Consider the following 16,728-nt stretch of genomic DNA (forward strand, 5'->3'; position numbering starts at 1 on the left):
ATGGCCCCCCAGGTGATGGATAAGTGCTGTGTCACATAGCTGTTTTAGTTTTGGACCAATAAACTGTTTAAAAACCTGAGGGTTTTCAGGGAGAGTGTCCAACACAGCTCGTTTTCTTGGTAGCACTACTGGAAGATGACTTCGATGCAAAGCTCAGTCAGGGCCATGTGTATTCAGGTGTATTTCTATGTGCACAACAAATATGTCATGTGATAAGAGTTATCAGTACGTGTTTGAATATTCTCCTTTAATGGTGGTGAGCAGGTAGTGGCTCTGTGACAGCTCAGTACATGTGTAAATAAGGCACCCATTTAGTTAATTCTGTCATTTTTTAATCGCTAACCAAGGACATATGAGAATTTTTATAAGCCTGTATTAGGCCCATTTGATTTCTCACTTCTCTTCAATCTCTGTAACAAAACGATGATGCCAGGCAAGCATTAATGTAAGTTCGCATTGAAATTTACGGTGGTTAAAACCCCCACACCTTTAAACACCTGCATTACTAGCCCTTCTCAACCACATTACTGAAACAGAAGCCCCAAAACGAGTTCCAAACCCCCACCTGGCAGCAGGTTACATTTGCATATAGTACACACTGGGATTATTCCTGGAATGCAGAACACTCCTTGAAATCTTATAAAACTGGACAATCATTCACTTCCATGCTTCACAAAAACACACCGAAGGAGAACTGGAGAGAAGGCAAAGTACTGACATCTCACCAACAGTGGAAGCCCCTTTGAGGAACCGATTGCTGGGCCAAGGGGAAAAGGAATGCAAGTTCAGAAATCACACCAGCTGCCCCATAACAAGGGGCATGCCCACAGTCAGATGGGGGAAGTGGGGAAAATTTACCAACGACAAACTGCATATTGAGATTGTTGGCATTTCCAGCTCATCAAGACGCATTTTTGAGTTGCTTCGTCCCAGAACTTCAGCTAACAAAGCATTAAATGCGAAATTTAGAAACCTCTGATTTCAACACCGATGCAGCGTCTGAGCTGCCACACGCTGCCTTACCGTCACTGCCTTGTGTGGAACCAGACCGTGCTAGGTCAGAGCGTGGCTGGGCAAACCACCCGGGTCCCGAACAGCAGACCCTCTGCTGCTTCTCTTTACTTTCTGAAGTGAGCGGTATTAGGAAAGAGCTCCGCAGAGCAAGTGGCAGCAAGAGCGGGCCGTAAGCAGGAGGCAGACGGGGGAGATAAGAAACACCCCCAAGTCAGTGACCTCCGTCATGGCAGCGTGGCTTGCATAGGTGGGCCACTGGCACTGGCTTACAGCGGTGGGCAAAGACGCCACGACCCCCCTGCACCTCACCGCCCCCCCCCCCCCCCCGCTGAGGCAGCGCCGCTGCCGGGTGCACAGGGGGGCTGCCCGCCCCCGCCAGCCGCGCTCCCCGGGCAGCGCGCACCGCAGGCCCGCCGGGCGCGGAGGAGCGCGGTAAGAAGCCGAGGGGACACAGCAGCACCGAACTCACCGCCCTGCCGCCAGCACCCCCCCCCCCAGGGGCCGCCGGGCGCCCCTTGCCCTCCCGGGGGAAGGCGGCGGGGGCCGTGCGCTGCGCTCTCCTCCCGCGGAGCCGGGCCGGAGCCGGGGACGGCGGCAGCCACCGACCCGGCGGGCCAGGCGCGCGGAGCGGAGGCGGCGGGCACGCCTCTGCCCGGGAAGGGGGAAGGGGGCCCCGGAGCGGCCCTGCCCGCCCCCTGGCCCCGCCGCGCCCACCTGTCGCGGGGGTCGACCCAGCTGGTGGTGCGGCTGCCGTGGTCGATGTAGTACACCTTCCCGTCGTAGTCCCGCGCCTCCTCCCAGCCCTCGGGCAGCGGCAGCTCCTTCCGCGGCATCGTCCCCACCGCCGGCCGCGCTGCCCCATCCACCGCTCCGCTCCGGGGCGGCGGCGGCGAGGGCCGGCCCCGGGGCAGGGCCGGGCCTGGCCTCCCCTCCCGCGGGCAGCGAGGAGCCGTGCGGGGGCCGCGCCGGCCCAGCCGCGCAAGAGGCACCGCCGCCGGGCAGCCTCACATGCCGGCCCCGCGGCGGGGGCGGAGCGCGGAGCCAAGCCGAGGCGAGGCGAGGCGGGCCGGGCTGAGGCGGGCCCAGGCGGGCAGGGCTGAGGCGGGCCCCGTGCCGCGGCGGGGGCGGTGCGAGAGGGGGCGGCGGCCCGGCCCGCGGTCAGCCCTGCGGCGCGGGAAGCCCCGGCCCGCCCGGCCCCTTACGCCTCCATTTCCTGCTCCGCCGGCGGCGGCCCGGCGTGTCCCGGGGCGGCCCCGCCCACGGCCCCGCCCCTCGGGCCGCCCCGCCCACCACTGGCGCCCCGGGCGCGGGTGCCTCCTTACGGGCTGCGCCGCGCCCCGCCGCCGCACGCGCGAGAGCGCCCCCTGTCGGCGGGGAGGGCGGGGCCCCTCCTGCGGCAGGCGGCCCGGCGGGGGGCACCGGCCGTGGGCCCGGGCGGGGGGCGGCGGGCTTGGGGTGCCCGGGGCGGGCACAGGGCGGCAGCTACCAGGCCAAAACCGGAGGGCTGCGGTTATAACTGCTGTCTCGCACCTAAGGGCCTGGGGCTCGGCTCGCCCCCCCCAGGAGCAGCTCAAAAGGTGGAGGGCAGGGCGAGGCTGGCCCAAGGTCAGGGTCCGCTGGTGCGCCTGGAGCCATGGCCGCTGGGTATCAGAGTGCCCGCACTAACACGGGCAACCGCAGAAACTCTTCCCCAACTGCAGGCATCCCTGCGCTGTGTGGTGCCCCGGTGTGCTGCCCGCTGGGCCAGGCCACCATGGCTGGGCCCCACTGGTTGGCAGTGAGCCAACAGCCCATGCCGGGCCCCACAGGGGGTCATGCCGGTGGCTTCGCCATTCATGTGAAAAGAGTGGAAGGACTCTGCAGCCGGGTGTGCAGCTGCAGTGAGACCATCACCAGATGGCAGGATTATAAAAATGAGGTTGGGGTAGCACAAGGCAGCCATAAGCCTGAGGCTGGGCGATGGTGGCGGCACCGTGGGGCACGTCACCCTTCAGAGCAGCTGCTGCTGTGGCTCGGCAGCGGCCAGCACCAGAGCACAGCTCCAGCGTAGCTGTGGTGCAGTATAGAAGGAACTGTGGGGACATGCCCTCCCCTGCCTTTTGTCCCCAGACCTCGGTCACTGAGGCCTGAACAGATTGCCCGTGACAAAATGTCACAACAAAAGCCCATGCACCGGCACACGATCGGGCCGTGAGCTAACGCGGGTGACCTGCACAGCACGACGATGAGGGGCGTTCTGCGTGAGGTGGCATTTTTCCCCTGGGGAGCACCAAGCGACACCAGTTTCCAACTGTCGAGGGTGGGAAAAAGCAAGAAGTTCTGTAGAGCTCCAGCTATTGAAACAGCAGAATGGAGCAGGGATCCCTGCCAAGCACAGGGGTGGAAAAGGAAACTGGAGGATGGGAAGGTGGGAGCCCTGAAGGGCTGGAGAGGAGAAGTAAAAGCAAGAAAGACAATTAGAAATAACATCTCATTTCCATGCCAGTTTTTGAGGGTAAGGATAACTTCTTTCAGGCTTTCTGACAACCTGCTGGGAGTCAGAACTGCTAATTCTCCAGAGGCCAAATCAGAATGCGGTAGCAGTTGGCTGGTGAAGTGGTTGAGCAGGGAAGAAAATGAAGACAAGTAAAACTGAAAGTGAGGCGTTTGGAAAATAGCCTGATTTAACCCCATTTTATCTGAAGCCTAACTTAGAGGGGGCCACTGCATGTGTTGGCTTTATGAACAGGACCATACACAAGGCTTTAAAATTTATAATAAAGCAAGAATAAGGGAATAAATACTGTATCTGTCCACACTCTAAATAAAGCCTGTGGTTTCTTTTGGAAGCAAAGCCTCAGAGCACCGGGAGCAGTGCCGCTCCAGTGAGCAGACACCAGGACCGCTGGGAGTCCTGGGCCAAAGCCAGTGGTGTGCAATGGATTTCTGCAGGGCACTGGGCTAGTCACTGCGGCTGTCATTTTCTCTTTACTGCTTTTAATTTTGTGGATAATGGTAAAACACTCAGCAAAGTACTTAAGATATTTAAAAGTGGGAACTGTAACAACAGGAAAAAAATCAGCAACAATTAACATTTTTAAATATTACAAGAAGAAGCCAATAACAAAATGGTAACAAATTAATGTGTATCCTGTCTTTGTGGTCCTATGTTCAAGCACAGAGATACTTCCAAAAAAGCATGTTTCATTTTAAAATGTTTTTTTCATATTTTCAGGACATGTGTAGATTATACAAAGAAAGGCTGTATGTGAAGAAGCCGACTAAATATCTTTTTTTCTCCGGGTGTCATCAACTGTGTTTATGAAGGAAGTCATTGTGTCATTTTTTTGATAATCGCTTTTCAAATAAATACCTTGGAAAATATTTGCAGGTAGTTCTGACTCAAGTAAAAAGATCTTAATTTTCTTCAGCTTAACTCAGAAAAAAACCCTCTCGTTGAACCATAAGAATTTATGAATGTAATCAGGAATGTGCCTATGGTAACTTACTCCCTTTTAACACTTACAGTCACAACAAAAGAATTCAGTGTTATCAGAGTCTGTTTGTAAAGCAATAAACAAACAGGTGATTGTTTTCTCATGAGCAAAGAAACGGAAGGTTTGGTTCATAGGTAAGCTCTTACCTATGTCAAAAAGAACAGAGCAGAGAACAAAGTCTGCAGAAACCTCTTTTTTTTTGCCCTGGGGTCAACCCTTCCAGCACGACCTCAGGTGCTGCACACCGCTGTCCCATCCAGCTTTGCAGAGCCCACAATGGGCTGGGTAGCAAAGTATTCAGTAACAACAGCAGACATTTTCTGTTGGTGGTTTCTGTTTCAGAGCAGCTGGTTGCTTGCTGCTTGGGTTGGTTTTTTTTCCCCTAATACATTCAAAAGTCTGTACTTTTGCACTCAACACTGAAAGTTCTATTCTTAATTGACTGCAAATAACGAGAACACAGATGTCAAAAGCTATTAGAGCACAATATTGGTCTCTTAGCCAATATCTTCAGGTATCTGAAATGAAATAGGAGGAAAAAATGGGTTTAAATTCAATCGCCAGGGAACAATTGCATTTACCTGAAAGACCACACGTTGGTTAAAACCTCCAGCATTGTTCAACTTCAAGCAATCCTAGCATTTCTGTGGAGGGGTACCTTATCCTTCTAGAAAACCTCTTCCCCACCCTGCCCACCCCAAACTGCATGTCAATTTTCTTTTTCAGTTTCCAAATGGCATTTTAGTTTTTTTAAGAAGTCAAAAACAGGTTTGCAAAGATGGAACATTTCATTTTGGAAGTAACCAAAAAGCCTTCCTGCTTTCAGAAGCCGTTTCCAGCCTGGTGGGAAGGACAGAGGTGCCCACAAGACAGGGAAGAGTGCACACAACGTGCTGTACTTTCCAGTCCCAACATGAAAGGAACTTTCTGTAAACATTGGCAAAGCTGCTTCATTGTTTTCTTTCAAACTGCTCCTGAAAAGACCCATTTGCTGGAGGCCTTCAGAAATAAAAAAAAAAAAAAAAAAAAAAAGGCAACAAAAAGCAGCTGACATCTGCAAAGCTGTCCTGTTGCTTTGGCAGGTAGTGGCTGCGCCTGCCCAGTGTGCCACTGGTCCCTGCACCCCTTGTTCCAGCTGAAGCATCTGTCCTTTTTGTCCTTTTGTTCTGTACGCACGCGGCGTTTGGTACAATGCTGCCTCACACACAGCGCCGCATAGCCTAGGTGAAATGTGAGGAATGGTGAGAGTTTCAGGTTCATCTAGTAAGGTGACTGCTGAATAGGACCTGTGCAGCAGGCTGGGTTTCCCACTACCCCAGGGAAGCCTGCTGGCTGGATTTCTGCTGAGCTTTGGCCTCTTGCAAGAGGTCCCCGACTAGTTTGTTTGTGAAATAAGATGTTGTAGAATCATAGAACCATTTAGGTTGGAAAAGACCTTTAAGATCAAGTCCAACTGCTAACATGGTGCTACCAAGTCTACCACCATGTCCCTGTGTAACTGTGCCCTAACTGGGCACTGTCTGGAACAAATAATTTACCTGGGAATTGCTTTTTAGGAAACGTGCTGATCGCTCTCCCTCAAAGTCCATCCAAGCAGGAAGATGCTACTCTGGTCTGGTTTGCTACGTGGGCACATCCTTAGTAATCCAACAAAGCTGCTTAACTCTTAGACTTTGTTGTATGGAAAACAAAGCTCCGGGATACTTTGTCCCTTTAGGCTATAGTTAAGGTCTTTTGATTTCTGACAGTTTTGGTTTTCCTCCTGTTTCCCACCTCACATTACTGAGGAGCAGAGCTGGGAGCACTGATCAAACCCCAGGGGATTTCAGTAGTTACCCAAAGTATATTGGGAGAGGGTACAACTATTCCGCTTTATTAAAAACAAACCCACTTCTCATCTTTTATTGTTTTCTGATTTATGGTTTCATACATTCTTAGGTGTCTATGTGGGGGAGAAAACACTGAAGTAGTTGCTAGCAAATATTCTTGAACATAACTACTCTAGTGTAAAAAGGCTCTCGTATCTGACTCCTACATAGAAGGAGAAGCTTAAAATGTACAGAAGCGCCGGTCACACCAAGCATCAGGAAACTGGACTGGGACAGCTTTGTGGTTCCTGAATGAGGAGATCACAAGCCCTTCGGTGGCTGGCTTTGGTGGCAGCACTTTGACACAGGGTTAAGAAGCTCCAATCCCTCCAGCTTTTGTTTCTGTTCTCAGCCTTACCAACAGCTCCAGCCACCCTGGCACAGCTGTGTATAGGAAGGACGGCCACTCCTCTAGACAAGCCACCTGGTCTCTCACCTCTCCTTTGGGCTTTGCTTATTTTTGCTTTTATCCCCTCATGCCAGGTTGCAGTGTGACCCACCAGACACTGGCACTTGCACAGGGAAGCATCCACCAAACTTACTTAAACCAAACAGGCTTCTTCAGTGGGCTGGCATTGAAGCTGGCAGAGGGCGGAAGAGAAAGAGCGATCCATAAAGAAAGTTTAAATACTAAATAAAATAAAAAGGATAGCTGGAAAATAAGCATGGGAAGGTTTAAGACCCACTCATCATAAGTCAATCAAACTAAATTAATGTTTCTGACAAAGAGGACAGTTTAATTCAGCCTTCTTTTATCAAGATCTCAGGCAGCAGATCTGGATTTCTAATGTTAAATTTCAAGCTACCTTTGTCATGCTGTTCATCGTGAACTGCATTAGTAAACATAACACAGTTCCTTACGCTACCCTCAGCACTGAAAAACTCGAGCAGAATCCCCCACACTTGTTTGTTAAGCAGTAAATACATTACTTGCTTTGGTGAGCACTTACGATAAAATTTTGTATCTAAGGAAAAAAAATCAAGAACACGTCACATGGCAGCTGCAGCAAGGTTGAAAGGTAAAGGCAAGAGAGCTAGGGGCGAGCCTGGAAGCCTTGACCACCTCACACGACACAGGAGTTCTCAGGCTTTTACAGTAACCAGCTGCTCGTTGGGCTACAGCTGCATGACTGCACACTCAAGCAACAGCCTGCCAGGTCTGAAATAATTATTTTCCAATCCTTTCCTCTGGTTTTTTTTGTGGGGTTTTTTTGTGTGATTTTTTTTTGGTGTTTTTTTGTTTGTTTGGGTTGGGTTTTTTCTTGTAGTTACTCTGTTTAGAATTAGTTTGCCCGTAACTGGGAGCTGTGAGTGAGTACATGGTGAGGCCATTACACAGAACTGTTTTGGAAATGGCAAGGTCCTGTGGTCCGTAGGACAGTCCCCAGCCACTGCTGAATCAGGGCTCTCCTGAGCCACGGGTCAATATTTACACCAGCACAAATCTTCCGGCCACCCCGTGCCACAGGCAAGGCTGGCTGTAACTCAGCAGCATCCTTAACCCCCAAAGGCAGGAAAACCCTCCGTCAGCTGAGCTCGCCTCGGAAAAGCGGGGTGCGTTGCAGGACACCTGCGAGGGCAGTCCTGGCAATTCCCGGGGCTGTCAGGACTGCCACAAGCACGTCACTCAGCCAGGGTTTAGTCCAGGTTGCCTTCACAATTCTTAGCACTTTGTACACCTGCACCAAAGATCTTTATCTTTCAGCAAACAAGCCTGCAGCGAGAGAATAAATTCCTAACTATGACCTTTGGGTGCTCTGAGATTTTTTTTCACCTACAAACAGAACAGGATTCCGACACCCGCCCCCCCCCAATAACCCCTTATCTCTGTTGTTTTATTAGACCCTTGTGTACCCACTGGAAACACTGCACTGCAATCTTCCCTTGACTTTGCTGGGAAGATTGGGCCTCCGTCTTCCCCAAGCATGTGGACATCCCTTGCAATGTACACTAGGAGCCAAATGTGTGTTTTCTATCCTGCACTAATTGGGAGCTGCTTAACCTAAACAGGAGGCCACCCCGGCATTGCTGGAGCTGCTCCCATAATGGTGAAAGTCTCCGATCCCAGCGTGCCCCCTGTGCCCACCCACAGCTGCTCTTGGCAGCTGCCACTCAGCCACCCACCCAGCCGCTTGTGTGGGGCTCTGCCGAGCTCGGCAGGAACCAAGGCCACAGCACCAGTGCTGAGCTCCTCCACCTGCTGCTGCGGGTGGTGGTTAGGCATGGGGTCAAACAATCTCGGTTATAAAAAAAAAAAAAAAAAAAAAGTTTAGAAATTTCCATCAACCCGTCATAGAGAACACATATGACAGGAAAATCAATTGCTTTAGTATTAATGTCGTTCCTACTGGCCCGTTATTTCTTCAGGAGCTAGGGAGACCTCCTCCCAGCAGCACATTTCTCATGGTCATTTGTCAGTTCACCAGCCACAGAGCCGCCACAGCCCTCCACCCTTCTGGCCTGGAAACGTGAACTTTCGCATTTCTGCCAGCGTGGCATGCGACTCCCCAACCCCACGTCACCTGCAGCCCCGCGGGGGCGTCCTGTGGCACCATGCAGGGTGGTGGGGGTGCGCAGGACATGGCACAGCCAGAGCTGGTTCTTATCGAGTGTGACGAGTGCCTTTTGCTGTGCGCAGGGAGGGAACAGCCTGCACGTGCACACACTTGTAAAAGGCAACGTGTCCATGTGCACTGATAGCGGTAATTGGTCTGGAGCTGTAAAAACACCGCTGTGCCATCGTCATGCCACATCACAGCGAGCTGGCCAGGCACCACTGTGGACTGGAGCTGCCCTGGCACCGCCAGGATGGCAACATGTGCCTGACCCAGGGCAGGGGGAGCAAAATATATTTCGTTTTGCCAACAGACATTTTGTTTCTAACCTGATGGATACGATTTTTTTTTTTTTTCTGTTGGGGCTCATTTTGCAGTACGATAGTGACAACAGGGCGCTGCAGGTGGGATTGCTGTTGTCTAGCACGAGGCACTGAGAAACTGCTGCCTCCCGTTAGCATCACTGAACCCTTCCAGCAGCCAGGTTGGGGGCAGCAGCTGGCAGCAATGTCTGGTGAGGGGACAGGTGCCCCCCCCCCTCAAAGTGGGGAGTGGCCCAGTGAGGGACGCCAAGGCTGCTCCCATGAGCCGGCTGCTCTCCCTGGCAGTCTGTCTGGCAGCGTGCCCACAGCTGCCAAGTGCAGGAGCAGCGCTGGGATGCGCCCACCACCAGTGCCATCACTGCCCGTGGCACCGCAGGTCCCAAAGGGACAAGACCACTTGTACCAGTGAAGGGCAAAGTAACTCAAAGGCAGAAGCAAGTTCTCCCAGGCTTTCCCTTCCCACCTATGGGCATCTCACTCAGCAGCATGCTGTTTTGGTCAGATATGGACTTGAATTTGAGATCCAGAGGTGGCAAGGCAGTGCCGAGACCTGCAGCAGCACCACAGGGATTTATCCCCCATGCTACATGGGGTGAGAGGCTGAAGGGCCGTGTGGCCGTGCAGCAGAGATGGAGCTGCCGGGTGAAAGCTCGCCCGCAGCCCTGTGCGGCCAGAGCACTGCTCCTGCCCCACGCACAGCGGCCTCACAGCTGCAGCAGCAAAGAAAGAAAAAACCCCACAGCCAACAAACCCCACCTTGTTACTTAACTACATACATCAGAGACAATAAAGAAACAACTGTCCATTTAAAGCAGCCTGGTTTCACTTAGAAAATACTTAGAAAGTGGCTAGGACTCCAAGGACTGCTTATTCCATGCTTTAGTAATCCTAGTGCTGCTTTGCAGCTGCACTGGTAGCACAGCCCTGAGTGTTCCTGGTGTGGCTACCAACCCACCTCTCCTCTCAAAGGCCCCGTAGTACCGAGGATGAGACTTCGTGTGAAGCCAGGGGAGACCTATGTCCGCAGCATTCATCCTCAGCCAGTGGTCAGAGGGTTTATGTATATATTTTTATATTTATATATATAAAGTGCCTATCACCATATCGATAAACATTCTTTGGAACCACTCTTGACAGCAGAGGTAAGAACAGGAGACAGTCTGTTTGTACCTCAGCACCTGTTTGCAACCAATTATAAAAAAAAGCCACAAGACTGCTGCCAGCCTGCCCAGCTGGTGTTTAATACTGCCTGTGCCTTCACCCCTCAGAGCAGGTATGGATGGCTGGACTGGGGTTATGCAGCGGCTGAAATACCTGCCGGGGGCTGCAGGCGGCCAGCGTGGCTGGTGGAAGCACACTACACACCTGAGAAACTGGACCCGCACCCTCAGGCAAACAGGCATCGATTATAAGTTACAGTGAGTTTTCCAGTTATGTTACCACATATCAAATATGACTGCAAACAATATTTTGCCTTTACCTGCGCCAAACCATATGGAGAGGAAGAGGCTGTAGGAAGCACAGCGGACCCACACTCTGCTGCACAGGGGTGCTCCCTGCACAGGGGTGCGCACAAGCGGCCACACTGCCCGGCACTGCCAGCCCTACCCGCACTGCCCACGGTGCCCGGCACTGCCAGCCCTACCCGCACTGCCCACGATGCCCGGCACTGCCAGCCCTACCCGCACTGCCCCTGGTGCCCGGCACTGCCAGCCCTACCCGCACTGCCCACGATGCCCGGCACTGCCAGCCCTACCCGCACTGCCCCTGGTGCCCGGCACTGCCAGCCCTACCCGCACTGCCCACGATGCCCGGCACTGCCCGCCCTACCCGCACTGCCCCTGGTGCCCGGCACTGCCAGCCCTACCCGCACTGCCCACGATGCCCGGCACTGCCCGCCCTACCCGCACTGCCCCTGGTGCCCGGCACTGCCAGCCCTACCCACACTGCCCACGATGCCCGGCACTGCCCGCCCTACCCGCACTGCCCCTGGTGCCCGGCACTGCCAGCCCTACCCACACTGCCCGTGGTGCCCGGGCACTGCCAGCCCTACCCGCACTGCCCGTGGTGCCCGGCACTGCCAGCCCTACCCGCACTGCCCACGATGCCCGGCACTGCCAGCCCTACCCACACTGCCCACGATGCCCGGCACTGCCAGCCCTACACGCACTGCCCCTGGTGCCCGGCACTGCCAGCCCTACCCGCACTGCCCGTGGTGCCCGGGCACTGCCAGCCCTACCCGCACTGCCCCTGGTGCCCGGCACTGCCAGCCCTACCCACACTGCCCGTGGTGCCCGGGCACTGCCAGCCCTACCCACACTGCCCACGATGCCCGGCACTGCCAGCCCTACCCACACTGCCCACGATGCCCGGCACTGCCAGCCCTACACGCACTGCCCCTGGTGCCCGGCACTGCCAGCCCTACCCGCACTGCCCGTGGTGCCCGGGCACTGCCAGCCCTACCCGCACTGCCCCTGGTGCCCGGCACTGCCAGCCCTACCCGCACTGCCCACGATGCCCGGCACTGCCAGCCCTACCCGCACTGCCCGTGGTGCCCGGGCACTGCCAGCCCTACCCGCACTGCCCACGATGCCCGGCACTGCCAGCCCTACCCGCACTGACCCTGGTGCCCGGGCACTGCCAGCCCTACCCGCACTGCCCCTGGTGCCCGGCACTGCCCGCCCTACCCGCACTGCCCACGATGCCCAGGCACTGCCAGCCCTACCCGCACTGCCCACGATGCCCGGCACTGCCAGCCCTACCCGCACTGCCCCTGGTGCCCGGCACTGCCCGCCCTACCCGCACTGCCCCTGGTGCCCGGCACTGCCAGCCCTACCCACACTGCCCGTGGTGCCCGGGCACTGCCAGCCCTACCCGCACTGCCCACGATGCCCGGCACTGCCAGCCCTACCCACACTGCCCACGATGCCCGGCACTGCCAGCCCTACCCGCACTGCCCCTGGTGCCCGGCACTGCCCGCCCTACCCGCACTGCCCGTGGTGCCCGGGCACTGCCAGCCCTACCCGCACTGCCCCTGGTGCCCGGCACTGCCAGCCCTACCCGCACTGCCCACGATGCCCGGCACTGCCAGCCCTACCCGCACTGCCCGTGGTGCCCGGGCACTGCCAGCCCTACCCGCACTGCCCACGATGCCCGGCACTGCCAGCCCTACCCGCACTGACCCTGGTGCCCGGGCACTGCCAGCCCTACCCGCACTGCCCCTGGTGCCCGGCACTGCCCGCCCTACCCGCACTGCCCCTGGTGCCCGGCACTGCCCGCCCTACCCGCACTGCCCACGATGCCCAGGCACTGCCAGCCCTACCCGCACTGCCCACGATGCCCGGCACTGCCAGCCCTACCCGCACTGCCCCTGGTGCCCGGCACTGCCCGCCCTACCCGCACTGCCCACGATGCCCGGCACTGCCAGCCCTACCCGCACTGCCCCTGGTGCCCGGCACTGCCCGCCCTAACCGCACTGCCCGTGGTGCCCGGCACTGCCAGCCCTACCCGCACTGCCCGTGGTGCCCGGGCACTGCCAGCCCTACCCGCACTGCCCACGATGCCCGGCACTGCCAGCCCTACCCACACTGCCCACGATGCCCGGCACTGCCAGCCCTACCCGCACTGCCCCTGGTGCCCGGCACTGCCCGCCCTACCCGCACTGCCCACGATGCCCGGCACTGCCAGCCCTACCCGCACTGCCCCTGGTGCCCGGCACTGCCAGCCCTACCCGCACTGCCCGTGGTGCCCGGCACTGCCCGCCCTACCCGCACTGCCCACGATGCCCGGCACTGCCAGCCCTACCCGCACTGCCCCTGGTGCCCGGCACTGCCCGCCCTACCCGCACTGCCCACGATGCCCGGCACTGCCAGCCCTACCCGCACTACCTGTGGTGCCCGGCACTGCCAGCCCTACCCGCACTGCCCACGATGCCCAGCACTGCCAGCCCTACCCGCACTGCCCCTGGTGCCCGGCACTGCCAGCCCTACCCGCACTGCCCACGATGCCCGGCACTGCCCGCCCTACCCGCACTGCCCGTGGTGCCCGGCACTGCCAGCCCTACCCGCACTGCCCACGATGCCCGGCACTGCCAGCCCTACCCGCACTGCCAGCCCTACCCGCACTGCCCACGATGCCCGGGCACTGCCAGCCCTACCCGCACTGCCCCTGGTGCCCGGCACTGCCAGCCCTACCCGCACTGCCCCTGGTGCCCGGGCACTGCCAGCCCTACCCGCACTGCCCCTGGTGCCCGGCACTGCCAGCCCTACCCGCACTGCCCACGATGCCCGGCACTGCCAGCCCTACCCGCACTGCCCCTGGTGCCCGGCACTGCCAGCCCTACCCGCACTGCCCACGATGCCCGGCACTGCCAGCCCTACCCGCACTGCCTGTGGTGCCCGGCACTGCCAGCCCTACCCGCACTGCCCACGATGCCCAGCACTGCCCGCCCTACCCGCACTGCCCACGATGCCCGGCACTGCCAGCCCTACCCGCACTGCCCCTGGTGCCCGGCACTGCCAGCCCTACCCGCACTGCCCACGATGCCCGGCACTGCCCGCCCTACCCGCACTGCCCGTGGTGCCCGGCACTGCCAGCCCTACCCGCACTGCCCGTGGTGCCCGGGCACTGCCAGCCCTACCCGCACTGCCAGCCCTACCCGCACTGCCCACGATGCCCGGGCACTGCCAGCCCTACCCGCACTGCCCACGATGCCCGGCACTGCCAGCCCTACCCGCACTGCCCACAATGCCCGGGCACTGCAAGCCCTACCTGCACTGCCCACGATGCCCGGCACTGCCCGCCCTACCCGCACTGCCCCTGGTGCCCGGCACTGCCCGCCCTACCCGCACTGCCCGTGGTGCCCGGGCACTGCCAGCCCTACCCGCACTGCCAGCCCTACCCGCACTGCCCACGATGCCCGGGCACTGCCAGCCCTACCCGCACTGCCCCTGGTGCCCGGGCACTGCCAGCCCTACCCGCACTGCCCACGATGCCCGGCACTGCCAGCCCTACCCACACTGCCCACGATGCCCGGGCACTGCCAGCCCTACCTGCACTGCCCACGATGCCCGGCACTGCCCGCCCTACCCGCACTGCCCCTGGTGCCCGGCACTGCCCGCCCTACCCGCACTGCCCGTGGTGCCCGGGCACTGCCAGCCCTACCCGCACTGCCAACGATGCCCAGCACTGCCAGCCCTACCCGCACTGCCAGCCCTACCCGCACTGCCCCTGGTGCCCAGGCACTGCCAGCCCTACCCGCACTGCCCACGATGCCCAGCACTGCCAGCCCTACCCGCACTGCCCCTGGTGCCCGGCACTGCCAGCCCTACCCACACTGCCCACGATGCCCGGCACTGCCAGCCCTACCCGCACTGCCCGTGGTGCCCGGCACTGCCCGCCCTACCCGCACTGCCCCTGGTGCCCGGCACTGCCCGCCCTACCCGCACTGCCCACGATGCCCAGGCACTGCCAGCCCTACCCGCACTGCCCACGATGCCCGGCACTGCCAGCCCTACCCGCACTGCCCACGATGCCCGGCACTGCCCGCCCTACCCGCACTGCCCCTGGTGCCCGGCACTGCCCGCCCTACCCGCACTGCCCACGATGCCCGGCACTGCCAGCCCTACCCGCACTGCCCCTGGTGCCCGGCACTGCCCGCCCTACCCGCACTGCCCACGATGCCCGGCACTGCCAGCCCTACCCGCACTGCCCCTGGTGCCCGGCACTGCCCGCCCTACCCGCACTGCCCGTGGTGCCCGGGCACTGCCAGCCCTACCCGCACTGCCCACGATGCCCGGCACTGCCAGCCCTACCCACACTGCCCACGATGCCCGGCACTGCCAGCCCTACCCGCACTGCCCCTGGTGCCCGGCACTGCCCGCCCTACCCGCACTGCCCACGATGCCCGGCACTGCCAGCCCTACCCGCACTGCCCCTGGTGCCCGGCACTGCCAGCCCTACCCGCACTGCCCGTGGTGCCCGGCACTGCCCGCCCTACCCGCACTGCCCACGATGCCCGGCACTGCCAGCCCTACCCGCACTGCCCCTGGTGCCCGGCACTGCCCGCCCTACCCGCACTGCCCACGATGCCCGGCACTGCCAGCCCTACCCGCACTGCCTGTGGTGCCCGGCACTGCCAGCCCTACCCGCACTGCCCACGATGCCCAGCACTGCCAGCCCTACCCGCACTGCCCCTGGTGCCCGGCACTGCCAGCCCTACCCGCACTGCCCACGATGCCCGGCACTGCCCGCCCTACCCGCACTGCCCGTGGTGCCCGGCACTGCCAGCCCTACCCGCACTGCCCACGATGCCCAGGCACTACCCGCCCTACCCGCACTGCCAGCCCTACCCACACTGCCCACGATGCCCGGCACTGCCAGCCCTACCCGCACTGCCCCTGGTGCCCGGCACTGCCCGCCCTACCCGCACTGCCCACGATGCCCGGCACTGCCCGCCCTACCCGCACTGCCCCTGGTGCCCGGCACTGCCCGCCCTACCCGCACTGCCCACGATGCCCGGCACTGCCAGCCCTACCCGCACTGCCCGTGGTGCCCGGCACTGCCAGCCCTACCCGCACTGCCCACGATGCCCAGCACTGCCAGCCCTACCCGCACTGCCCACGATGCCCAGCACTGCCAGCCCTACCCGCACTGCCCCTGGTGCCCGGCACTGCCAGCCCTACCCGCACTGCCCACGATGCCCGGCACTGCCCGCCCTACCCGCACTGCCCGTGGTGCCCGGCACTGCCAGCCCTACCCGCACTGCCCACGATGCCCAGGCACTGCCCGCCCTACCCGCACTGCCAGCCCTACCCGCACTGCCCACGATGCCCGGCACTGCCAGCCCTACCCGCACTGCCCCTGGTGCCCGGCACTGCCAGCCCTACCCGCACTGCCCCTGGTGCCCGGGCACTGCCAGCCCTACCCGCACTGCCCACGATGCCCAGCACTGCCAGCCCTACCCACACTGCCCACAATGCCCGGCACTGCCAGCCCTACCCGCACTGCCCCTGGTGCCCGGCACTGCCAGCCCTACACGCACTGCCCGTGGTGCCCGGCACTGCCAGCCCTACCCGCACTGCCCGTGGTGCCCGGGCACTGCCAGCCCTACCCGCACTGCCAGCCCTACCCGCACTGCCCACGATGCCCGGGACCTGCCAGCCCTACCCGCACTGCCCCTGGTGCCCGGGCACTGCCAGCCCTACCCGCACTGCCCACGATGCCCGGCACTGCCAGCCCTACCCGCACTGCCCCTGGTGCCCGGCACTGCCCGCCCTACCCGCACTGCCCACGATGCCCGGCACTGCCAGCCCTACCCGCACTGCCCCTGGTGCCCGGCACTGCCCGCCCTACCCGCACTGCCCACGATGCCCAGGCACTGCCCGCCCTACCCGCACTGCCAGCCCTACCCGCACTGCCCCTGGTGCCCGGCACTGCCAGCCCTACTCGCACTGCCCACGATGCCCGGCACTGCCAGCCCTACCCGCACTGC

At 60.2% G+C, this 16,728-nt stretch overlaps 1 protein-coding gene across 2 annotated transcripts in view; it reads right to left on the bottom strand.

Annotated features, from left to right (window-relative positions):
- Positions 1 to 2,214, bottom strand: part of WWC1 (WW and C2 domain containing 1) — a 73,947-nt gene extending 71,733 nt beyond the window's left edge. Inside the window, exon 1 of one of the 2 annotated variants that reach the window (XM_056349082.1) lies at positions 1,729 to 2,214. In XM_056349082.1, coding sequence (XP_056205057.1) covers positions 1,729 to 1,876 — 148 coding nt within the window. In that variant the 5' untranslated portion in view covers positions 1,877 to 2,214. The remainder of the gene's footprint in view (positions 1 to 1,728) is intronic. The other variant, XM_056349081.1, reaches the window with a different exon arrangement.
- Between the last annotated feature and the right edge of the window lie 14,514 nt (positions 2,215 to 16,728).

The sequence above is a fragment of the Falco biarmicus genome, chromosome 8 (genome assembly GCF_023638135.1).
Source record: "Falco biarmicus isolate bFalBia1 chromosome 8, bFalBia1.pri, whole genome shotgun sequence".
Lineage (NCBI taxonomy): Eukaryota > Metazoa > Chordata > Aves > Falconiformes > Falconidae > Falco > Falco biarmicus.